This window comes from Thalassophryne amazonica, chromosome 2 (assembly GCF_902500255.1).
Source record: "Thalassophryne amazonica chromosome 2, fThaAma1.1, whole genome shotgun sequence".
NCBI lineage: Eukaryota > Metazoa > Chordata > Actinopteri > Batrachoidiformes > Batrachoididae > Thalassophryne > Thalassophryne amazonica.
Window position 1 is genome coordinate 144,785,432 of NC_047104.1, and position 26,467 is coordinate 144,811,898.

The 26,467-nt window shown below is 43.7% G+C and overlaps 1 protein-coding gene and 1 long non-coding RNA gene across 3 annotated transcripts in view; one reads left to right on the plus strand and one right to left on the minus strand.

Moving 5' to 3' along the window:
- The window catches only part of mapk8ip1b (mitogen-activated protein kinase 8 interacting protein 1b), a 167,447-nt gene that overhangs the window by 103,809 nt on the left and 37,171 nt on the right, over positions 1 to 26,467 (minus strand). Inside the window, exon 1 of one of the 2 annotated variants that reach the window (XM_034195547.1) lies at positions 25,158 to 25,239. The exons of the other annotated variant lie outside the window; for it this stretch is intronic. Coding sequence (XP_034051438.1) covers positions 25,158 to 25,213 — 56 coding nt within the window. The 5' untranslated portion in view covers positions 25,214 to 25,239. Of the gene's footprint in view, positions 1 to 25,157; positions 25,240 to 26,467 lie in introns of those variants that run through there. 2 annotated transcript variants of the gene reach the window in all.
- Positions 635 to 25,286, plus strand: LOC117532235. Its single transcript, XR_004566815.1, has 3 exons — positions 635 to 715; positions 7,418 to 7,422; positions 25,276 to 25,286. It is a non-coding gene; the product is annotated as an uncharacterized LOC117532235 (long non-coding RNA).

The following is a 26,467-nucleotide window of genomic DNA, read 5'->3' on the forward strand; positions in this document are numbered from 1 at the left end:
CACATCGCTTCTCCTAACAATCTTTGGCCTACCATGTGAGACTGCTCTGCCCTACGATTGGATATTGGAAAACCATGTGACGGTGAACCAATTCCGATTGGACCCTCACATTGTACACGTCATCACACAGCTTCTATGAGAAGAAGAAACATGGTGGATGGCTGGCTCGAAAGTTTGCGGCTTTACTTTTCAGCAAAAAAAAAAAAAAAAAGAGTTAAGCTACTATCTCATGTCATTAAAAAGTTATTTATAATTTATTAAAACTTGTACTCAGCCATTGTATATGACGGCGTCAGCCCCAGATTAATGCATTGGTATTGTAGAGATACAGTGGTAAGAAAAAAAAAAAGTGAAACTTTGAGCTATTGCACATCTGAACACTGGAATGTCATCATTCAAAAAAAAAAAAAATCAAGTTTCTGAACAAAACATCTCATGACCTTTAAACTCAGTATGAAAACTACAACATAATACAAATGAAATAAAAATATAGAAGCCAAAATTATGGTATGCACAAGTAATTGCACCATTGATTTTAGTTTAACAAGAAAATCATCACTTTCATAGCCAATTTTCTTCAGACAAATCAGGGGATTGATACATGAACCTTTCCAAGTCACTGAATATATCAAATATTAATAAATACAAACAGTATGGTACTCCATGGTAAAACTGTCTGCAGGAGGCAGTTCGCAAAAACTAAGTGACCACAGAAGTTTTGCATCACCAGTCACACAGCTTCATGATGATGTGGTATAGAGGAGGATTTTATTAAAAAGAAGACTTGAAAGTTCAGCTACACTTTGCCAGAAGGCACATGAGCAATGCAAGCCTAAATTGAATTTGTTTTGTATAAACACAGCCTTCTCTGCTTCATTCCACAAGTAGGATTTCAGACCGTTCGTGTATGTCAATGCCAAAGAAAGAGCATCAGGTGTCTCTACTGGGGTGGAGGTTCCAAAGTTTGCCAACTGCAAACACTGAAGGTTTTGTCCTCTAAAGTCTAACAGTCTGGTGTTGGGGATGGAGAGCAGAATCTTGTCTGTGAACTACAGAATTTGGGACAAATCAAAGAAGTGGAGAAGATACGATATGTACTGCAGTGTGAGGGCATAGAGTGATTTAAAGGGGAGGAGGAAATGCAGAACTTGACCTAAAGCCTGTGCAGGTGAATGAGATTAGTGCAATGTTGTAAGTTTCCTTCGGATCTGGACAAACTCATAAAACATCTAGGAGCTATAGGATTTGCTCCATCTCTGTTTGAGAAAAAAGCTTTGGCTAGGTCTGGGCAGTATGGTGTAAAATTTATATTGCAGTATAATTTGAAGCACAGACGGTAATGGGCAAATTTATATAAATAATATCATCTACTTATCATTGTTCTAATATGGTGTTACCAGTTCTCCATACGGTGGGGGAAATAAGTATTTGATGCAAATAAGTATTTGCTTGCCTATTACAGTTTTGTCCCTGGTGTCCTTAGACAGCTCTTTTGTCTTGGCTATGGTGGACAGGTTGGAGTTTGATTGATTGAGTGTGTGAACAGGTGTCTTTTATACAGGTAACAAGTTCAAACAGGTGCAATTAATACAGGTAAAGAGTGTAGAATAAGAGGGCTTCTTAAAGAAAAATTAACAGGTCTGTGTGAGCCAGAATTCTTGCTGGTTGGTAGGTGTTCAAATACTTATTTCATGCAATAAAATGCTAATTAATTATTTATAAAAAATCATACAATGTGATTTTTTGGATTTTTTTTTTTTTTTAGATTTTGTCTCTCACAGGTGAAGTGTACCTATGATAAAAAAATACAGACCTCTCCATTCTTTGTAGGTGGGAAAACCAGCAAAATTGACAGTGGATCAAATACTTATTTCCCCCACTGTATATAAAGGCCATTTTCTTTAATGGCAAGCTTGTTTAAACTCACTTTAATTCCATGAAATCATCCAGAGCCTTTTTAGGATACATTGGTGTACTATTATTCTAACTAGCGCTGCACATTTCTGCATTAACCTCACAAAACTGTTTTGTTATCTAACTAGTAACTAGTTGTTGTAACCAGGTGATGCACAGGTGTACTCTTGGCCTCATTCACTAAGTGGCCCTAGTCACACTCGGGTAAAAATAGGATGGCAACCTTCTTGTGACGAGGTAAAAATGGTGCTTATAAGGAGTTGTGGTGGCCGGCTGCTCACACAGAGGTTGGGATTGCTCAATGGAAATAGCATAATAGTCACCGGAAGACCACCATTTTTTCCTGGTCATGAGGAGGTGGCCATCCTATTTTTTGTAGTATGACTGCAACCTTTGTAAATGAGACCCAGTGGACGCCTACGCATCACCTGTTAACAACAGCAAGCTGCTAGTTATGACTCAAATCAGTTCTGTGAGGTGGCAAATGCAGAAATGCCAAACCCTCAACCTCCGCGTGACCACACTAAATCGCAACGTGATTGAAGAGGTCACATAGTTGAAGGTGCTTCATCACCAAATGACTCTGGCTGAGTGTGCTCATTCTCAGACAGATTGGGGGCAGCGTCAAATAATCTCAGTCTCGTCTAGTAAATGCAGACACATTGCCCACACGCTGCAATCAAGTGGAGTCACCAAGCTACTACACATAAATCATCCACCTACCACCAGCCCCGCACATCAGTACAATTATTCTAAGTCTCAATGGGTGAGTACGTATGGTGATTGTTGCGAACGTTGTGCGTGTGTATTGACTGGCTAGTTACAGCTGGATATTCCTATCCTCTGTCAGAAGGTACTGGAGACTTGAAATGAAGTCTTATCCACAGCCTTTGGGTTCCAGGACTTTATTAGGACATGCAAGTAACAAGTGTTTGTGTGTGTGGTTTCTGTAAAACAACAAAAGGAAAAACAATTGCAATTGAATGAATAATCATAATACAATCTAAGTCTACATGTCAAGCCAGCATGAAAAACACACTCAAATTCAGGCCACTCATAAGTGGTAGAATACCGCCCTCTTCTGGACAAAAAAATGTACTACCCTACTAACAAAATGTAGACATCTTTACTGAGGGCTCCTTATTCTGGTTGAAGACTGTATGGGCGCCGCCATTATGGTCAAACGCCCCACGGCCAAATAAACACCATAACCAAACTAACACCGCGCAAACTTAACAACTACATTATGCAGTGCAGTATTAAACATAGCACATGTAATGACAACAATATACAGGATACTCACGTTAATATTCACGCACACACGGCACACGTTCAGAGCAACAAACCTATCAATCAATTTACAGGTTCAACAAGGCAGGCAAAGTGGAATACACCATTTACCATAACCTAGAGGGTAGGCGGAACAGCCCAACTAGTCCAATCACAGGGGGTTTTATACAGCCGCCCCCTAATATGAGTAGCATATTAGTAAACACTAAAACCCTTGTGAACACTATGAACTGTCATCATCCGAGTTGTTCTCTTGTGCCGTACACAGCCTGGGGCAGAGAAGCATCTCGCCGCCCCATGAGCAGCATATTTGGAGTAATAGGGTCTACATCAGCAAGGTCAGATGACACATATCCTAGTGGTTTGGAATTGAGCATGCCTTCCACTTCAATAAGAACGGTGAGCAGCAGGTCTTCCGTAACGGATTGTCCTTTGAGTATCACCTGAAGTGCAGATTTCACTGAGCGGATCTCCCGCTCCCAGGCTCCACCAAAATGGGGCGCATGTGGGGGATTGAATTGAAAGGTGATACTCTGTTCACTGAGTTTCTCCTGTAATTGGGGCTCCATAGCTTTAAATGCCTCTTGCAGCTCGCGGTCACCTCCTCTGAAATTGGTGCCTTGGTCACTCAGTATTTCAAAGGGTTTTCCTCTCCGAGCGATGAATCGGCGCAAGGCCATGAGAAAGGACCAAAGCAGTCGACCCCAGTGGACCAGAAAGGAGGTTGATGAAGGCGCAGCCTAGAGATAGGAAGGTCAGACATTCTAGGTGGTACAGGATTAGCTCTCCACTTTTTACATTCCAAACAGGCGTGTTGGTGCTTCCTCACAGCCTGTCTCCCTCTTATGATCCAGTATGTACGCCGCAATTCAGCATAGACACGTTCAGGGCCAGGATGTAGAAGCCGGGAGTCATAATCTTTAATGATAAGCTGAGTAGTAGGATGATTCGGTGATAACACAATAGGATGTAGGGTATCAATATCTATGTTTTCTGCATGTCGGAGACGACCACCTACCCGAATAAGGTCAAGCTGAGAGTCATATTCAGGTGACAGGTTATTGAGTCTGCTGTCTGTGCGCATGTTCTTTCCTGACTTCAGTGCATGGACCTCAGCAGGAAAGCTGTCGAGTTGTGCTTGTTTGAGGAGCTGAATTTCTGTCTCCAAGCGCTGGGCTGCGGACATGGGGGAAGCAACCGCTCCGTGACAGGAGAGGTGGGTGGCCTGCACTAAGTCAACCCAAGAGTTGTAGTCTACAGGATTAGGCTGTACAGGACGAGCGGTGACATGAGCACAGAATACGGATCTTTTCAGCTCCTTGTCATCCACAGGATCCATACTCACAGTAGGCAGCATAGGCCAGTGCTCTAATGTTTGTCTCAAAAAGACAGGCCCATTCATCCACTGGCTTTGTGCAGATAATTCTTGCAGTCGTTTCCCCCGGGTGATGTTATCAGCGGGGTTGAGGGCAGAGGGTACATATCTCCAGTTAACAGGCTCTGTGAGCTCCTGCAATTCAGCAATACGGGTACCTACAAATACTTTGTAGTGGCAGGACTCAGGCTGGATCCAGTTTAGTACAGTGGTGGAGTCTGTCCACAAGGTAGTGTCACTGATAGACTGTGTGAGCTCACTGAGAAGGAGTTTAGACAACTGTGCTCCGGCCAATGCAGCACAAAGCTCTAAACGAGGAATTGACAATTGTTTTCAGGGAGCTACACGTGATCTAGCCATGGCAAAAACTGTATGTACCTCATGTTGTGGGGACTCATATCTCAGGTATGCCACTGCTCCATATACTCGTTCTGATGCATCACAGAAAACGTGCAGCTGGACAGTTCCATCTCGCATTTGTGGGATGGTGTAACAGCGCGGCATGCAAATAGTAGGCAAGTATTGCAGTTCACTCACCCATGCTTGCCATCGCTGGAGCAGCTCACCTTCAATAGGCTCGTCCCATTGTCTCTCTCTCTGCCACAACAGCTGCACAATAAGTTTAGCCCTTGTAGTAAAGGGGATAATGAAGCCCAGCGGGTCATATTGTGAAGCGAGTATACTGTAGATGTTTCTCATAGCTGGTTCATGAGGAGATATTGGTCGACATCTGTAGCTGATCTGGTCCGTGGAACAGTGCCAGGCTAGGCCTAGTGTTGGTTCTTGTGGGTCTGGTTGATATGCGGTTAACCACAGCTCACAAGTAGGTGATCTTGCTGCTGTGGGGAGATGAGCTATGGCCTCTGGATAATTACTGGCCCACCGTCTGATCTCGAAACCACCTGTAGATAAGAGCTCCCTGATGTTATCAACCAGTGGCCGTGCCTGCGAGGAAGAAGGCAGAGACTACAGACAGTTATCGACATAAAATGAGTGCAGAACTGAATCTAGAACTTGTTCGTTCCCTTCCTTGTAGTCCTGTACATGACGCTGAAGAGCATATGTGGCACAGCATGGACTGCATGTGGTCCCAAAGGGCAGAACACACCACTCATAAATGTCGGGGCTACGCTCTCTCTCCATATCTCTCCATACAAATCTGAGTAGTGGTCTGTCCTGGGGCAGGAGCCGTACTTGGTGGAACATGCTACGTATGTCCCCGCTCACAGCAAAGGGGTGTTCTCTAAATCTCAATAGGACACCTATGAGTGAGGGACCAAGTGTTGGACCTGGTAGCAGCTGGTTGTTAAGGCAGTCGTTTTTGTAGTGGTATGAACAGTTGAAAACTATCGTGGGCTTGTTATTGTGATGTACAATATGATGGGGAATGAACCAGGATTCATCTGTGCTGTTTGCCTCTTCGGGAGTGATTTCCTGTATATCCTTCCTCTTCCAGTTTTCGTATTTCTGCATTATACACAGCAGCTAAATCAGTCTTTAGCTAGACGCCTCTCTGTAGACCGCAGGAGTGCCATAACTGCTTCAGGACCAGCTTGTAGTTTGGAAGCAGTTTTACACCAGAGTAGAGGGGTTGCATAATGGGATACTCCCTCAATCTGTACCCGTTCAGTAGCGCTCTGCAATAACTCTAACGCCTCTTTATCCTGCTTGGACCGAGTTATCTCCTTCTCGGACCGAAAGGGAATTACATCCAATTGCCACAACTTCTCTACATTATGTCTTAAAACTTGAGAAGGAGATAGAGCTAGGGATGTATGCAGACATGATGTGTCAGTAGGCTGGTGCAGGAAGGTCGCAGGCCCCTGGACAGCCCAGCCAAGCTTTGTGTGCACAGCCACAGGGCTGCCTATAGGACCAACTCTCACTGGTGACAGAGGTGTGATGAGCTGTGCGTTGTCTGAGCCTATAAGAAGCATAGGCTGCACATCTTTAAATGCTTCAAAGTGAATGTCTGTCAGGTGTGAATATTTCTGACAGAGTATATCCATTGGGCAGGATTGTTTAGCCAGATCAAGATCCTTTGCGGTGAATGCATTGCCAATATGATATTTGATTTGGGGAGATTCGGATACACTCACGTCAAAGGAAACAGTTGCTCCCTGTACCTGGGAACTTCCTGCCTTATGGTGCGCAGTTTGAGGGAATCCTCTATGGTATTTAGTTTCAAATAGTGAACTGCAGCGGATAGTACTATAGTCCTTTCCGATCCGTCATCTAGAATTGCGTGTGTAGACAGAGATTGGCCATTGCTGTGTAGGGTAACTGGTACTACTTTGAGCATGACATGCCCTGAGTGTGTAGCATGATCCAAGTACACCATACTAGATGTTGTACTCAATGTTAGGACACTCCTATTAGCGCTGGAGGCTGCTTCATGGAGAATCTGTAGATGTTGCTCTCCACAGGTACCACATGGTTTTTTTAGATTACAGCAGTCAGGTTGATGGCCCCGTCCACATCGCCAACATTTCTTGTTATCGTTAATCCAGGTAACGATTTGAGCAGTACTTAGTTTACAGAAATCTGAGCAGGAACTCAAATAGTGCTCTGTACTACTGCAGAAGGGGCAATAGGGCTTGAATTTCTCTCTTTTCTTGTATTTAGAGCCATCTTTATTCTCTGTAGAGACAGAGGCGCCGTTGAGAGGGGGTGATATAGCCTTATTGGTGCCATAGTAAATGGATGATGGAGGTTTGTGTTGTTTAAAGGGTTTTTCCCGGCGGTCTGGGCGTAGCTTTTCAGGTATACAGCTCTCAGCTGCTCTTCTAGATATCTGAATAGCCTGTGACTTCCTTTCTAACCATTGTGCAAAGTCAGGGAGAGTATATGTTGTAACAGAGTCACTTTGCAGAATACCCTTTGTGAGGCAATATTCAGCAAAACTGTCCTGATATGAAAGGGGGAGTTTACTCAGAAGTCTTTCCACATGAGAACCACACTCGAGTTCACTCCTGGCTGCTCCTTCCATAGAGTTTTAACAATCCCACTAGGCTACTAACTGAGAGCGCGAGTCCTCAAACCCCTGTGTATCTCCTGCTCTCACTGTAGGGGCCCTCAGGATGTTGTTAATTTCACCTTGGACTAACTGCGCGGCTGCCCATAGCGTTGCTGTAGAGCTTGCATTGCTACGTGTAAGGCATAGGGTCATAAATATACCTTTTTGCTATTTGAAATGCAGCAAGGAATTTCAGATGGTCCAGCAGTACTTGAAATTTATAATCCTCAGACAGATGCGTGTGTGGTCCCAACACACCATCTAGTCCCTTCTTTAACAAGAGAAAATCACTTTCTTTTCCTGTAGTGAAACTAATCAGCTTGGGTTTGGGGATGCCATAGGAGGAAGATATAGCCATTTCCATCAAATTTGGTCTTTGAGGTGCACCATACTGGATGCTAACAGGAGACTGTGGGGCTGGAATGGGGTTGCGACACACGTTAGGCAAACTCACAACTGGAGGTTGGACTACAACGTTTGGCTGAGTTGGATATGAGCCTGGTATCCAGGGTAGTGGGCCTTGAGCGGAGTTGGCAGGGGGCAGGACTGTAGGAGGATGCTGCATCATGTCAGAGAAGTCGTACTGGGCAACACTAGGTTGTGCAGACCATGCAGGGAGTGATGCAGGCCAATTAAAATCTCTCTATTGTTGCCAGGGGAAATGTGGATTAGCAGCTATAAACGTAGAACTGGATACTACTGGTACTGATGGAGATGTAGCTGTAGAAGCCACGGAAGGGAAGACATAAACAGGCAGCGCTGCAGTCACTCCTGCAATAGTAGAAGCGGGTACTGTTGGCTGTGAAGTTGAGGGGGTAACCGTAGACTGTACTGTGAGAGGAGAGGTTGGCTGTACAGTACTCATGTTATAGTCCGGTGGCAATGGAGATAAAGGAGCGATGACCTCCAAACTGCCCATAGCTGGGTCCCTTATGGGTTGATTACCATCTTCGTTGAGCAGAGATGAACTGTCGTTGAGTAAAGGTAAGCTGGCACTCCGAGTCTGAGGGAAGTGCTGCATTTTTGATGACACTCTGTTGAGGTTCAGCGATACTTGTAGTGCACTCTGTAACTCCGTCACTTGATTCTGAACCTGAGTTACACAATGTTCCATCCTCCGCCATCTCTCAGTCTCTAATGACCCGTCAACACCACCTGCTGGATACATTGGAGTAGATGTTTGATGCATGGAAAGGTCCTGGCAACCTCAGTGTATACTGGATTTGGCCGTTGTGATGGATAGGTCAGGAGAAAGTCATCCAGATGTCCGGGGGGGCCGATGAGTCCTCCTCGGACGGATACTTTGCTCTTCTTCATATCTGGATGTCGCCATTAGGAAAGCCGCAACTAGATCCGGCTTGAAGGACCACTTGTTGCGAACGTTGTGCGTGTGTATTGACTGGCTAGTTACAGCTGGATATTCCTATCCTCTGTCAGAAGGTACTGGAGACTTGAAATGAAGTCTTATCCACAGCCTTTGGGTTCCAGGACTTTATTAGGACATGCAAGTAACAAGTGTTTGTGTGTGTGGTTTCTGTAAAACAACAAAAGGAAAAACAATTGCAATTGAATGAATAATCATAATACAATCTAAGTCTACATGTCAAGCCAGCATGAAAAACACACTCAAATTCAGGCCACTCATAAGTGGTAGAATACCGCCCTCTTCTGGACAAAAAAATGTACTACCCTACTAACAAAGAATGTAGACATCTTTACTGAGGGCTCCTTATTCTGGTTGAAGACTGTATGGGCGCCGCCATTATGGTCAAACGCCCCACGGCCAAATAAACACCATAACCAAACTAACACCGCGCAACTTAACACTACATTATTGCAGTGCAGGTATAAACATAGCACATGTAATGACAACAATATACAGGATACTCACGTTAATATTCACGCACACACGGCACACGTTCAGAGCAACAAACCTATCAATCAATTTACAGGTTCAACAAGGCAGGCAATGTGGAATTACACCATTACCATAACTAGAGGGTAGGCGGAACAGCCCAACTAGTCCAATCACAGGGGGTTTTTATACAGTGATTGAACACTTTCCAAACTGCAGGTACTGAAACACACACGTGAATGATTACTGTGTGTGTGCGACTTTTGAAAATATGTAATCAACAGATTTGTAGAAGCTGTGTTACAGTGACACTGCAGCTCTCTGTGGGCTGCTCTGTGAATGAATTTTGCCGCTCTCTCTCCGTGCTGCTGAAACTGAGGGGAAGAAAAATGCACCAATCATCCATCAAATATTCACAGCACATCCAAGGACACATCCAGACTGGACAAATTGATCAGGCGGGGTAGCTCTGTGGTTGGCATGAAGCTGGACTCTTTGGTGGCGGTGGCAGAGAAGAGAACACTGGACAAACTGCTGGACATTATGGACGATGCCAGTCACCCTCTACACACCGTCATCAGTAACCAGAGGAGCCTCTTCAGACTGCTCCTTCCCAAATGCAGGACCAACAGACTGAAAAACTCCTTTGTCCCTCAAGCCATCAGACTGTACAACTCCTCACTCGGGGGGAGGAGGACTAACAGGAAGACAGAGGACAGGAAGGAGAGGAACAGTAGTAACCAGTAAACAAGTATGTCTGGTATTTCTATTTGTGTATTTATATTTCCAAACTGTTTTTACTTTCATTTTTGATACCCTGTGTGCTGCTATACAATGCTGCTGGAACCTCAATTAACCTGAGGGAGTCTTCCCAAGTGATCAATAAAGTTCTATCTAATCTAATCTAATCAGTGCTTCAGTTCTTCCACATTTTGTTATGTTACAGCCTTATTACAAATTGGACTTAAATCATTTTTTCATTCACACAGATGTCCTGAAGCCACTCCTTTGATATCTTGGCTGTGTGCTTAGGGTCATTGTTTTGGTGAAAGATGAACCATCGCCCCAGTCTGAGCAGGTTTTCATCCAGGATGTCTCTGTACATTACTGCATTAATCTTTCCCTCAATCCTGACTAGTCTCCCAGTTCCTGCTGCTGAAAAACATCCCCACAGCATGATGCTGCCACCACCATGATTCACTGTAGGGGTGGTGCCTGGTTTCCTCCAAACATGACGCCTGGCATTCACGCCAAGGAGTTCAATCTTTGTTTCATCAGACCAAAGAATTTTTTTTTCCTCATGGCCTGAGTCCTTCAGGTGCCTTTTGGCAAACTCCAGGTGGGCTGCCATGTGCCTTTTACTAAGGAGTGGCTTCTGTCTGGCCACTTTACAATACAGGCCTGATTGGTGAATTGCTGCAGAGATGGTTGTCCTTCTGGAAGGGCCTTAGTCAGGGAGGTAACCAAAAACCCAATGGTGACTCTGTCAGTGTTCCAGCATTCCTCTCCTCTGTGTAGAGAGGAGAACCTTCCAGAACAGAGGTGGGCAACTTGTTCCAGAAAGGGCCAAGAGGGTGCAGCTTTTCTTGCAGCCACTGGACTCCACCAGGTGATTTCACAAATTAATATCACACCTGAAGCAGATGGAATCAGTTAATCAGTGAAATCACCTGGTGGAGTCAGTGGCTGCAAAGAAAAGCTGCACCCTCTTGGCCCTTTCTGGAACAAGTTGCCCACCTCTGTTCTGGAAGGTTCTCCTCTCTACACAGAGGAGAGGAATACTGGAGCACTGACAGAGTCACCATTGGGTTCTTGGTCACCTCCCTGACTAAGGCCCTTCTCCCTCAATTGCTCAGTTTAGACAGGCGGCCAGCTCCAGGAAGAAAGCACAGAGGCCACTGTGCTCATTGGGACCTTCAATAGTCTATTAGCCAGTCATCAATTTTGACCTAATCGGCACCACGTCAGGTGACGAAACGACACTTAGAATCCAGCCTCAGTGTACCATGGCATACTGAATTTCAGATTCTTATTTTGTATTTAAAGTTTTGGTATAATCTCTTTGCATCATTTTGAATCGGTTCATATCGCATTGTGAGGTATTGAATCGCCATCAAATACATATCAAATCGCATCGAATAGGGAACATGGGCATCGTATCGTTGTGTATCGCTATATTTATCGTATCGCTGGCAGTGTATCAATATGCGTATTGAATCGTTGTCACTGATGAGATTCACATGCCTAGTTTGTACAGGGGTCAAAAGTTAAAGTTGCTCCAATTTCAGGAAAAAAAATGCAAGTTATTGGTTGAAATGAAAGGATTAATAAATGAAATAGTTTTGACTGTGTTGAATGTTTGTTCTCCAAAGTAAAGGTCAAACAAGGTCGATGTCCATTGGATTCTATGACATGTGACATATGTTACCCTGTAACATGAAAACTAAGCATGATACATGGTGCAAACTATTCTTTTTAAAAACTCTATTAACCCAAACAATGCCTGCGTGCGAGTGCGTGTGTCACTTTTGAGCATTTAATTCTCTCTGACATTGTCAGTTCTGTGTGCACAAGAATGAGAATGAGAGAGAGAGAGAGAGAGAGATTCACACCCAGAATAAGCGAAGTGCGCATTGTGTTATATTTCGGACGCGGTCGGAGCACCGACCCAGCGTTTGAAAGGACCCAGCATAAAATAAGCAGAGCACGGTTCAAAAGGTAACAGAATTTAATAAACATAACAGTGAGTGAAGTGCTAAACAACTAAAACGTCCGCGGTCTGGTGAGGTGGAAACACGGCGCGCTCTCAACAGCGCAAACAGTCCGGAGCCACAGCAGTTTGGACCCAGGGACCCCGCCGACACCCCCCAGGTGGCCGCGACAAACGAAGTCTGTGAAGAAAGAAAACATGGAGGTGAGTCCAACTCCACACAGAGAGACACAACTCAAAGGTGCACGCAATCAGCAAACACTTCCTGGCTTAAATCTATACATCAGCTTCTCACCCTTCAGGCACGGAACTCAGTTCAAATCTCCACTGCAGCAGAAGCTGATTAGACAATTAGCATAACGTGACAGCTCAATACAACAAGGTGTGAGGGACACCAAATCTACTGTCATTACTTCACAAAAGTCACCAAAACCAAATCACCTCACGAAGTGTGCTGAAGAGCGTGAGACCTCACCCAATCCTCCTTCACAGACTGTGGCGTCAAACCTGGAGCGGTCTCTGCGTCCGTAATGGTGAGATGGTTCTCCCGACGCCGATCTCACACGTCTGCTCACAAGGTCGAGTCTCTGGCAATCACACACTGTGCATTCAAGGTTTAAATGCAGCAATCTCTGATCAAGACAGAATACACCACAGCTGTGACTCCTGATGACCTGCACGTGAAAACAAGCCTCAGGTGTTCAGGGTGAGGTCCTAATGCTCAGCCACTCAGTCCTGAATGCATACCACCTGGTGGGAGAAACTGAAAACAAAAACCAAGCCAGCCAAACACCCCAGCCCACAACACATTGCATCTGCGCATGCGTGGGTCAAACGGGGGCAAAAATTCCAGCTACCAAACTCACACCGCTCCCACTGAATTTCGTATACAGTAGCATTAGCAGACTGTAAAAGTTAAGATTTACAGGGATTGTTTCAAAGGCTTTAAGCCTTAAGCAACACATACAATAACAACAGGTACACATTGTGCTATTTTCAAATGCTCAAACGGAATTTATAGGCATGAAAGTTGGCTGAAAACACACGATTGCAAGGCCGAGTACACCCAAAGACGGAAAGAAGAAGAAATGTGGTTGTAAACCTCCGTTCATTCTACACAATTTCCCCACAGAAAAGAAAGATCCAGATGGACGTAAAAGACGGACTAAAACTGTAAGTTTCTTGCACACATTTATTTTGTCAATATCCTGAAACCGTGCCGCCGTTTTCATGCATCAGCTTATGACTGTAATGTCGCACCATGAGTGACGTGGTGCGTAATATTGTAAAATTGACATGTTCTATAAACAAACTGCATGCATGCACATATCACTGTATGTCTGTCAACTTATCAAAACAAACGTGACACCAAAGAGGTTATATGCGAGACCCACCTTCATTGTCCTCATTACGAAGCCAGTGAAGTAGTGATTTCTCATCCCTGCTTAGCAAATATTCTGCAATATCCACAGTTTCAGACTCTGGACTTCGTCTAACCATCCGTCAGTTGCCTTCAAGGGGTCAGAAATTTATTTGTCTCCAACTATCACCAAGGACTGGTAGTCATTTTCTACAGCAGCTCTCTCTTCCTCGTTTGACGGCACAAAGGTAGTTTCTGTAACGATGCAGCATACGCAAGAGCAGCCAGCTCTTCTTTCCGTTTCTGTCCACTGCTGTACATAGTCCTGGTTGTAACAGGCAATCCGCGGAGCTTACAAAAACGCTTTAAATCGTCAACTTTCCAGTGGTTGAAATGTTCCAAATCATAGCAGTCCTCACTGCTTTCCGCCATCACAGCATGTGGATTGGTAGCCGAAAACTTTAGCATACCCATAATGCACCACGCAGCCGAGATGTGCACTTCGCTTATATGGACACAGGCCTTGGGGGGGGGCTCTACAATTATCTCCCTAATTTTTCCAGTACAGAAAGCAGCACCAGCATAAGCACACTTGTGAAGATATGAGGCTGAACATCCTGTTTTAAGATGCAATACAGTCACCTTCTGTTGGAGTCTGGACTACTGCGGATTTAAATACTTGTGCCTGAATAATATAGATATATCCCTGATTTACATCTGAGGAAAGAAATATGGAAATAAATACAAAGACAAATAAGTGAACGGGCAAATAAATACAGAAATAAAAGAATAAAGACATGAATCAAGAGGGAAATGAGTAAGATGAATAACCTCAGAAATTAATAGTTTGGGGAAAAAGAAACTAAAAAACTTCCTTAATATAACCATAATAATAATTTCAGGAAAATTTTATTTTAACCATCTGTTTTTCAAAATGTGGGCATATTTTCAGAAAGACGTGGAAATGTTATATAAAGAAGACAATTTGAAGAAAACGAGGTATGAAGAAATTAGGTTGCAACCACAGATCAAACAGTGGAAAAGTACCAACCGAGGATCCAGAGAAGGCTGATGAAAGAATAGAAGGTCAAAAACAAATGGAGGAGGGGAAAAGTGGAGAAAAGTATTTGCCAGGAGATAAACCACCTGAACAGGGACAGGACAGGGTGACCCTTTTGCTGCAGTGCATTGTGGGTAATGAGGGATGCAGATAACACAGAAAACCAATAGTGTGTAAAAAGCACAGCAAATGACTGTCACACTCAGACTCAAAGGTTCTGACAGTGTATATCAATCAATCAATTTCAATCAATTTTATTTATATAGCACCAAATCACAACAAACAGTTGCCCCAAGGCGCTTTATATTGTAAGGCAAGGCCATACAATAATTACGTAAAAACCCCAACGGTCAAAACGACCCCCTGTGAGCAATCACTTGGCGACAGTGGGAAGGAAAAACTCCCTTTTAACAGGAAGAAACCTCCAGCAGAACCAGGCTCAGGGAGGGGCAGTCCTCTGCTGGGACTGGTTGGGGCTGAGGGAGAGAACCAGGAAAAAGACATGCTGTGGAGGGGAGCAGAGATCAATCACTAATGATTAAATGCAGAGTGGTGCATACAGAGCAAAAAGAGAAAGAAACAGTGCATCATGGGAACCCCCCAGCAGTCTACGTCTATAGCAGCATAACTAAGGGATGGTTCAGGGTCACCTGATCCAGCCCTAACTATAAGCTTTAGCAAAAAGGAAAGTTTTAAGCCGAATCTTAAAAGTAGAGAGGGTGTCTGTCTCCCTGATCTGAATTGGGAGCTGGTTCCACAGGAGAGGAGCCTGAAAGCTGAAGGCTCTGCCTCCCATTCTACTCTTACAAACCCTAGGAACTACAATTAAGCCTGCAGTCTGAGAGCGAAGCGCTCTATTGGGGTGATATGGTACTATGAGGTCCCTAAGATAAGATGGGACCTGATTATTCAAAACCTTATAAGTAAGAAGAAGAATTTTAAATTCTATTCTAGAATTAACAGGAAGCCAATGAAGAGAGGCCAATATGGGTGAGATATGCTCTCTCCTTCTAGTCCCCATTAGTACTCTAGCTGCAGCATTTTGAATTAACTGAAGGCTTTTCAGGGAACTTTTAGGACAACCTGATAATAATGAATTACAATAGTCCAGCCTAGAGGAAATAAATGCATGAATTAGTTTTTCAGCATCACTCTGAGACAAGACCTTTCTAATTTTAGAGATATTGCGTAAATGCAAAAAAGCAGTCCTACATATTTGTTTAATATGCGCTTTGAATGACATATCCTGATCAAAAATGACTCCAAGATTTCTCACAGTATTACTAGAGGTCAGGGTAATGCCATCCAGAGTAAGGATCTGGTTAGACACCATGTTTCTAAGATTTGTGGGGGCAAGTACAATAACTTCAGTTTTATCTGAGTTTAAAAGCAGGAAATTAGAGGTCATCCATGTCTTTATGTCTGTAAGACAATCCTGCAGTTTAGCTAATTGATGTGTGTCCTCTGGCTTCATGGATAGATAAAGCTGGGTATCATCTGCGTAACAATGAAAATTTAAGCAATGCCGTCTAATAATACTGCCTAAGGGAAGCATGTATAAAGTGAATAAAATTGGTCCTAGCACAGAACCTTGTGGAACTCCATAATTAACCTTAGTCTGTGAAGAAGATTCCCCATTTACATGAACAAATTGTAATCTATTAGATAAATATGATTCAAACCACCGCAGCGCAGTGCCTTTAATACCTATGGCATGCTCTAATCTCTGTAATAAAATTTTATGGTCAACAGTATCAAAAGCAGCACTGAGGTCTAACAGAACAAGCACAGAGATGAGTCCACTGTCTGAGGCCATAAGAAGATCATTTGTAACCTTCACTAATGCTATATCCATCAAACAGATTCATGTTCACATCGTGTAACAATACAACAAACATTCATGGCAACCCCATGTTCTTCATGTAACATTGCGTTATATATGAAAATTTGGTAACACTTTGCTTGAAGGTATCGTCATAATAGTGACATAACACTGTCATAAGTGTTACATGACACAGTCATGAACGGGTCATAACATGATGTCATAAATGTTCACGACTGCTGTCATTACGTGTCATTCGGTTTTTGTAATGACAGGTTGGGTTGTCTTGAATCTGACCAGAAGTTCTCTTTGGCCTTTTTGGTCTTCAGCTGTATGCCAAGTTGTCATTACAAAAACCAAATGACATTTAATGACAGCAGTCAAACATTTATGACACTGATATGTTTATGACACATTCATGACTGTGTCATGTAACAGCTATGACAGTGTTATGTCACTATTATGACGATACCATCAAGTAAAGTGTTTTAATTTTAACAATCTCTGTTATAACAGGTTATTATTGCCCAATGACCACATCAAAAACTCTGGAAAGTAATGATGACTCCTAACTGGAGCATTTAAGAATGCAGGTGAACATTACAACATATATGACCAAAACAAAGTGTTATGAGTCGGACGCAGCTCGGAGAACCGACCAGCGTTTGAAGGACCCAGTATGAAATAAGCAGAGCACGGTACAAAGGATAACTGAATTTAATACATAACAGTGATAATATAATAAAAAGGTGCGGCCTGGCGTGGTGCGCTCCCAGCAGCGCTAACGGTCCGGAGCCAGAAGCTGTTTCGGACCCAAGGACCCCGCCGACACCCCCCAGGTGGCCGCAACAACCGAGTCTGTGAAAGAAGGAACCATTATGTGAGTCCACACTCTACACACAGAACACTTAAAGGTGTACAAACAGCAAACAACTTCCTGGCTTGATTACTGATCAGCTTCCCAACCTGCAGGCATGGAACATCCCGTTCACAAAACTCCACTGCAGTGGAAGCTGATACATGACTAACAAACAGCTCAATACAATAAGGTGTGAGGGACACCACATTTACTGACTGTATAACTGTTAGTCACAAAATCTAACGTACCTCAGGAAGTGTGCTGACGAGCGTGAGACCTCACCCCCTCCTCTTTCACAGACTGTGCATCAAACCTGGACGTTCTCAGCATCCGCTGCTGATGAGATGGCTCCCGAGACGACGATCTCACCCGTCTGGTCACAAGGTCGAGTCTCTGGCAAATACACACTGTGCACTCCAGTCTTAAATGCCAACATGTTCCAATCCATCCAGATGCACTACAGCTGTGAGTCCTGACGAGTCGCAGGTGATCAGGGTGAAGTCCTGACAGCCTCAGCAACACAGCCACTCAGACCCAAACGCACGCCACCTGGGAGGAAAACCAAAAAACAGAAACAAACCAGCAGCCAGGCCCCCCCAGCCATATAACACAAAGTCGCTTCAAAAGATTCACAGGACCAGTCAAACAAGTAAATAAGCATAACTTACAGTCTGGAAAATATGGCATTTTTTATTTATTTTTAATATACTCATGGCTGTCTGTGATACATATGAGTGATAGAAGAAGAATTTAATTAATAAAAACTACGATGAGAACAGACACTCACACCACTCACACACACCCATCTTCAACTGCTTATCCAGGATTGGGTCGCGCGTGCAACAGCTCCAGCAGGGGACACCAGATTCCCTTTCCCGGGCCACATTGACCACCTCCGACTGGAGGATCCCGAGGCGTTCCCAGGCTAGTGTAGAGATATAATCTCTTCACCTAGTCCTGGGTCTTCCCCGGGGTCTCCTCCCAGATGGATGTGCCTGGAACACCTCCCTAGTGAGGCTGATGTGAACAAGAAATTGGGGTGATACGTTAACAAGTCAGGCTGCGATAGTACACTTATTTCTTGATACATGGGAGTTAATTTCACGTGTTATTATATGGTATGGGATTTTGCCAACTTCTGATTGGCCCATTCGCCACTTTCTGAGGTGTACCACATGCCGAGTTGACCGCTGGTGGAGTTGAGTATACCGGGCATGTAAAACGAGTACACCTCGCGTGCTACCTAATCGAGTGACGCCTTCTATCGATAACGACCAATCAGATAACGCGATACAATGCCTACTTTGGCTGTCAGATTGTTGACAAGATGGCAGAAGACAGGTTTGCGTCTGTTAGCGACGCTGACTTAAAATTAATTTTACACAAAAAAGATGCAAAGAACACCCGCAGAAATAGACAGTCAGCAGCCAACCTGTTTCGCAAGTACGTCACTGAAAAGGGACATGCGCCCAACTTTGAAACTTATGACAGATGGATGCTTGACGGAGTACTCGGTCAATTTTACGTGGAAGCTAGACAGGCGAATGGCGAACTTTATAAGAAAACAAGCCTGATGACTCTTCATCATGGACTTAACAGGCATCTCCAGTCGATCGATGGGATGTCATTTGGTGCAGTATGACAGTAATAATAAAGAGTTGAAACTTGAGATTGATTTTTCAGTTTTAGTATGTTTGAGAAACTCCTAATTTTCTTGTTTACTATATAATAAAGCAGTTATAGACTTTTGATTTCGGTGTACCCATGATTATGTGGACCTGGTCAGGATGGGGTTCACCGAGGCCTTGATCGAGGTCCGCATAATCATGGGTACACCTCATCAAAAGTCTATAATTGTATATTGTAATACATCAGATAAGAGAATCTACTATGAGTATTGCAGTTTTATATTACAATATATTGTGATTTTTGTTTAGGTTTGTAGCTCTACACCTGCTCCTGGAGAGGATCTTCCCTGCATGTTTTAAATCACCCTGCTCCAACTACTGCTAATAAGCTAAGTCAGTTGTGCTCAGGCAATTAAGAGCTCGGAAACTAATGGCTAATCAGCAGCAGGTACACATGGAAAATGTGCAGAGTAGATGATCTCCAGGAGCAGGCTCGGTGACCCACACAAGACCATGGGAAAGATTTTCTGGAGACTACATCCAAAACTATATTTACAAACCACTGCATATATCATATTGTTTTTTGTTTTTTCAAGAAAACCATACTGCCTATTTGGTGATTACGTTTGGCTAGGTATGTCAAACCTGTGCTAAAATGATCAAACTTGTGCTTTATCCATGTTAAAATATTTATTGTGCATTTTGATTATTTTATTTTTCAGTTTACTGTTTGATGTTCTGTATTGTATTAACTTAGAATAATTAATGCCATTATTCCACACACTCTGATACAGTAGGTGGTGTAGTATGCCCCTCTAAAGCTGGTTTGCAATCTGTCAATAAACACAAAGAAGAAAAAGCAGTTTCATTTTTGTGATTAACTGATAAGTGTTACGTTTATTTTTCAGACTGTGGCTGATCATGTGACCAAGGTGAGCACCTTAAGGCAGTGACTCATGTTAGATTTAACTGATCACATGTATTGAATTTTTCAATTTCAATTTCTTTTCATTTATATAGCGCCAAATCACAACAGAGTTGCCTCAAAGCGCTTCACACAGGTAAGGTCTAACCTTACCAACTCCCAGAGCAACAGTGGTAAAGAAAAACTCCCTCTGAGGAAGAAACCTCAGAGGGAAAGTGAGACCACAGATGGTAGTGAGACCACAACAACCATGGCAACAAAGACGAAGACTTGGAGATACGTAACAGAAAGAAATCAGCCCACGCTTGACAGTGGCACAAAATTTCAACTCAAAACTACCCAATCCAGAAAGCCATGATAACACTCCATTTTATGACAGAGTTTAACAGCGATCAGACCCGTTCCAACAGAGCTGCTGGCAGAATAACGCCAGGTGGTAAAATAACATCCATACAAACAACAAATTATAGGTAGGATTTAATGGTGACAGAATGAAAACAGTACTCATATCATGAAAACAGAGCCCTGATTCATCACCCCCTTCTTACATTTCATGTTATCCATCCATCCATCCATCCATCATCTGTAGCCGCTTACTCCAATTAAAGCCTAGGTTACACATAGACGGTTTTGTCGGCGGGTAGTATGTAGACCGAAGTTCGCGGTAGTTCCGGCTGTTTTCGCGGTGGAAAGGGGCGGAGCATTGCGCCGGCGTTTTGAGCACCATACTAGCCACAAATACGCGGATAAAACGCCACTAAATCCGCTGAATAAAGCTGCGTTTTGACGCCGTAGCATCCGGCACACGTCAGGCAACGGGGGTTAATACCCAGTTCTATCCTTTACAATCGCAGGTTAAGACGCGCATGAGAACGGCGGTGTTCTGCTGCCACCGAAAATGCCCTGTGTACTGCTGGATTTATCCAGGCAAATCCTGCGTTACTCCAGGAACTTTTGCATATAGGCACCGCCCCCAGAGTATAATAGGCTGAAGCAGCTGTCACTGCAGGGGGAGGGAGCTCATCTCTCAGCCTTTTCTTTTCTCTCCTTTTTCCCCTCCTCAACGTGTTGCTCGTCTCCACCACAGGGCTCTCCTCTGCTTCTGAACCAGACCTCTTGGTAAGTCCTTGCCGCTGCCAATTTTCTTTTAGGAGGCATACTGGAGCTTCTCTGCAAAAATATCTGGAGCTGGCCGCGAGTGAGAGGCCTGCATGCAGCGCGCTAGCGTTTTTATACTGACCGCCGGCTATCGTCCGTTTGGAACACCGTTAACCGGGAGGTGGCATTTAGAACAGTGTACTGTCCGCTAGCGCCGCCGTTTTGTCTGCCTCTGTCGCCGGTTAAAATGCCTTTGAGGATGCCGATGTGGGCTCTATCGCCATTTTACACGCCGTTGGTTAGGGATACAACGCCGGCCGCCAATTACGGCGGTGTAAACTGCGGCACTACAGGAAGGGGCAGGATGACACGGCGATTAAAATGTATCAAACGCCGTTGTTCGCGTTGTCTCCTTCGTCATGCGAATTCTCCGGGAGCGCTCCCAGAATTATTCGACATGTTGAATAATTTTTTCGACGATTCCCGGTAAAGCCGGAACTAAGCCACGCCCCCTAGTGCCGGCGTTGACAACGGCGTTTGATCCTTAAGACGGCCAAAAACTCTTCCGGGACGCTTCCGGGAGCTCTTACCGTCTATGTGTAAACGGGGCTTAAGGGTCGTGGGGGGTGGCTGGAGCCTAACCACATTCATCATTATTTATAACCAAATTATTTGTCATTTCAGCAAAGATTTGTCATGGATTAGGTAACAAAAGTACTTACTAAACAATGCAAATAAGGTCACCTCACAAAGACATTGTTGAATGTCGGGTGCATTTTTATTCTAATTGTGGCCATCAAGGAGCAGAGACTCTGAAATCTACTGCATGTGAGAACTCCAGAAGATCTTCATGGAGTGTGATCAGACTTTCTACTTGAAAGTATACTTTTAAAACTTTGCGAAAGTTTGAGGTTTGATTTGGTGACACAGGTTAGATCCAGGATTACCCTTGTTGTTCCTTACTTACACACTTTCAAACCTTGTGTACTCTGCTGCAAGATTAAGGACACTGCAGTCGTAAGTGCAGTGCCAAGATGAAGATGTGCCATTATATAAATGTGAGTGAGGTATGTAGCCAACATCCATGTTTTTGCAAATGTGCATTCAGACAATCAGGTAAAAATCAACCATCAAATGTGCCTGAATGAACACTATATGGACAAATATATGGACATCCTCGAAAATGCAAGTTCCTCGTGGAGAGTATTCCTGTACACACTGCACTGAGTGATCGACTGACTCAGCAGACTACAGTCTACCCTGTCATCACATTCAAGAAGACTTGAGGCTGTAATTGCTGACAAACGTGCGTCAACAAAGGGTGTGAATACGTATGTACATGTGATTTCTTGTTTTTGTTGTTTTGTTTTTTTTTTTATACATTTAGTTGCACAAACAGAAAAAGATAGCACCAAAGATTTTACCAAGCCTCTTCCAAAAAGTAACATGCTTATAGTGCACGTGCAAACCCTGCATTGGCTGTAGCCTTAAAATAGGAAATCCATAGTTGAAGTTTGGATGCACATTTCTGAACCGTCCAGCAAGTGCCAGTGTTCAGCGGGTGGCAGACATATCTATGGTACATCAGCACATTGAAGTCACCTTTTGGATTGATCTGGTGCAAAGCAAACAACAACAACAACAACTAAAGATCGGCTGACTGACTTTTCGGTTTTGTTTCTCAGTGCAAACTGGAAATTAAACACCTATGTGGAAATCAGCTTTCTTAATTTTGTCTTGATTTTTTTTTTTTTTTTTTTTTTGAACAGATGTTCTGCAGAACCTCACAGGAATGTGCATAAAGAGAGGAAACTTGTGGAGATCAAAGTTAGTTTTAGGCAAATTGCAGCTTTCCAAATAAATCCAATTATCAGTGATAATAAACTGCCCAAACCCTGTATGTGATGAATGTTCATACTCATTAGACTGGTGGACTCTGTGCACTTCTTGACCAGCTTGTTCATAGTATGTCAGACAAATGTTTTCCACCATTCTGCAATAAAAGTTTTCAAACATAAACCACTGAATGTGTTTCGGATTCACATGGTCAATATTGATGAAATGAAGTACGCTGACATGAGATTTCTTTGTGTCTTTTCCAGTGGATTGAAGCTGTTATTTAAACTCAAGTTTTAGTTTCAGTCATAATTAGTCATAAGGGGGGTGTCTGCAGCTGATGAAAGTAACTCATAAAGTAACTAGTAATCTAACTTAGGCAAAAAAAAAAAAAAAAAAAAAAACAAAACAAAACATTGACCATTTTCTGTTGGGAAAGTGTAGTGACACGGACCCACAACAGGGGGCGTAAATGAACGGACAATGGAAGAAGTCAAATTATAACACTTTACTGGTGTGAATGTCACAACCAAACACAGCAGAATCAGAATGTGCAACAGTCAATTAATAAAGGTGTCGTGTGGGCAGGCTCGACAATAGGAGACGCCCGTCAGGAAACGAACCGGAACCACACGATTTCCACCGCCACCTGAACCCGAGGAATACTGGAGCCGCCAAGTCCCGGAGTCCCCAGGTGGCCACCTCTCCGGCGTGTCGGATTAGGTACTGCTGGCAGAAAGCAAAAGACAGTCAAAGGGTGGGTGTGTGAACACCCAGTAACAATGGTGGGAATGCCACCTCCACCTCTCACTCAACACGTTGCAGTGGTCTCAGAGGAAAAAGAGCGCCGTCATGCACAGCCTCCACCAAAACGACCGGTTCTCCTGCAAACACTCACAATCACAGATTTATAAATCTCAAAAAAAGGCTGAGAGTAGTACCTCCAAATGAAGATGATATCTCGGCAGTTTGGTGGAGGTGTCTTCCTGCTTTTATACCAGATGTATGGATTAGTGACAGCTGTCACAGATGATGGGTGACAGCTGTCACCACGGCTTGTTCCTGAGGCGGCAGCGCCCTCTCGTGCCTGAAGCCCGCACTTCAGGCAGGGTGCCTTCTGGTGGTGGGCCAGCAGTACCTCCTCTTCTGGCGGCCCACACAACATTTTCAGAGCCATATTGTGACACAGTTGTTGAATTTTATGAAATTATTCATCTGGGCTCACAAGGCTTTAGAATCTAAATTGCAAACTTCTCCAGGTAGTTTACAGATGCAAGAAAATGCATTTGGCAAAAAACAAATAAGCAAACAAAAAAGAAATAAAAAGTATGATTTGCACAAAACTTGCTGGTGGTATTTTTCAGAAAATTCTGAGACACTGATTTCTTATGAAAGGATCCTCTTTGCTGGTGACAGAAATAACAGCTGCTGCACAAGTACACTCTAAGAAATAAAATGTTGAATTTAATTGATAAAGTTAAGGTAACTTTTTCCACATAACATTGAGAGTAAGTGCAAAACAATACTGCAGTTGAAAATCAATTAAATCAAATGAAACATTATTACTTAAATCCCTAAAATTAACAATTGCAAGTATATTGAAAATAATAGTATTAATTACATTTAAAGCCCCTGTTGTTCATTTCTTAGACTGAAGACGGACAGACATTTTACACTCACAGTTACAACATGACTTCCGAAGAGTCTCAGAAAAAGAAGAAGAAAAAAAAAATCTGTTGTGAGTTCATGATGTAAACTGATTCCCTGGATGGCCTCCCCCTATTCCCCCTCTAACTCCCACTTTATCCTCCTATTAAAAATGACAAAGCTGCATGCTGTCAGTCGTTTGTTAGCTTTGCCCTCCTGCAGGAAGAGGATGAAGGCCAAGATCAGAACGAGGTTAAACTGAGGTGACGACCATTCTCTCCCGTGCATCACACCCCGTTTGCACCCTCAGCATGAAAAGTACGAGAACACAAATCCACATGGTGCCTCTGCTTCACCAAGACGACCATCAAAACTGACTGTAAACGTGTAAAAATAAGATGATCATTAACCATGATTAACCAGCAGCCTGTCCTTCACAGCCCACTGCCTCATCTTCACATAAAATCCTTCAAGGACAAGCCTTTCCCAGGCTTTATCTGGATATAATACATAGCAGGACATAGAGCATGGAGTGCACACACACACACACACACACACACACACACACACACACACACACACACACACACACACACACACACACACACACACACACACACACACACACACACACACACACACACACACACACACACACACACACACACAAGGTCACAAACAGCCATGCTGCTGCACACCAGGAAAAACAAAACAAAACAAATAACATAAAATACGCTACAACGACAGGCACGGATGTCCTACCATTTCTCCCACTGGTCCTCCATCCAACCCTCTCCTCCTTCCCCTTCAGAATCCATGCTGTAAGTGAGGAGTGCATCCACAGCTGAGAGGAGAGCAGAAGGAGCAGCGACGGGGTTAGGAAGTGAGGGAGAGAGAGGGAGGAGTGAGCAGAAAGAAAACCGGAGGAGCGGGAAGGAGGGGAGCAGCTTGTCCGGCTCGACCGATTCACAGATGAGAGAGAGAGGAAAATGATTGAAACACGAGGACCTGCAGCTGCCACAGATGTGTTATGTAATCTAACCCACTCTCTGTGTTTGATGTTTTCTCTGTCCCATGAGCATCAGATTTACTACGCCACTGCAGGGAAGTGCTGCACTTAGCAGAACATGTAATGCCATAGAAAGCACAAGCAGGAAAAACATCAGCACGGGAGCTCTTTGTCATTCTCTGTCTCGAAAACAGGACTAATGAATTATTCATAGCAGTCACTGATCATGCAAGAATCCCTCTCTTATGTCTTTCTTTCCATTCACCCTCTTTAATGACCACGTCAAAACTTAACCCTTGCCAGGAAGCAAGTGGATCTCCAAAAATTAAACGGACCTAAATGGGCACTCATTGAAATGCAGGCCATCACTTTGTGCCCTGTATTACACCCAGAGCAAAGCAGTACAGAGTACAACAAGTGTTTTTGCTAGTTTTCAACCGACGCCCACATTGTTTAAATAGCAGGTGTACTTGAGCTCATCTGTGCCATGCTGGTCTTCAAATTATGTGTGGCCAGGTGGAGTGTTGGTGCACTGGTGACATGAGACAGCACATGTCTGCACCCGGGTATGCTGAAATGTAAAAATGTATTTTTACCATATGCTGGTAGTCATTATATTCATCAAATAGCCTTCTACTGACCATATAGCAAAAGTAATATTCAGAAAATCAGTATCAGTATGAATCAGTAGCTAAAGACAAAATATGGTGCATCCATATACACTGGGGAAAATAAGTATTGATACACTGTCAATTTTGCAAGTTTTACCACCTACAAAGAATGGAGAGATCTGTAATTCATATCATAAGAAGCCCTCCTATTCTGCACTCTTTACCTGTATTAATTGCACCTGTTTGAACTCGTTACCTGTATAAGGGCCCCTTCACACATTGTACGAATGTGGTGGAATTGCGCATGAAGTGCACATGAAGCAGGAATCGTATGCAATATGTGTAAAATCGTAGCTGCCTCTAACGCCTCATACACCTGTTGCTACAGCTATCTGCGCACTTCTGAAAGACAGAGTGTGCGCTGTGAGAGCACACTGAACCCTCTTGTGGCA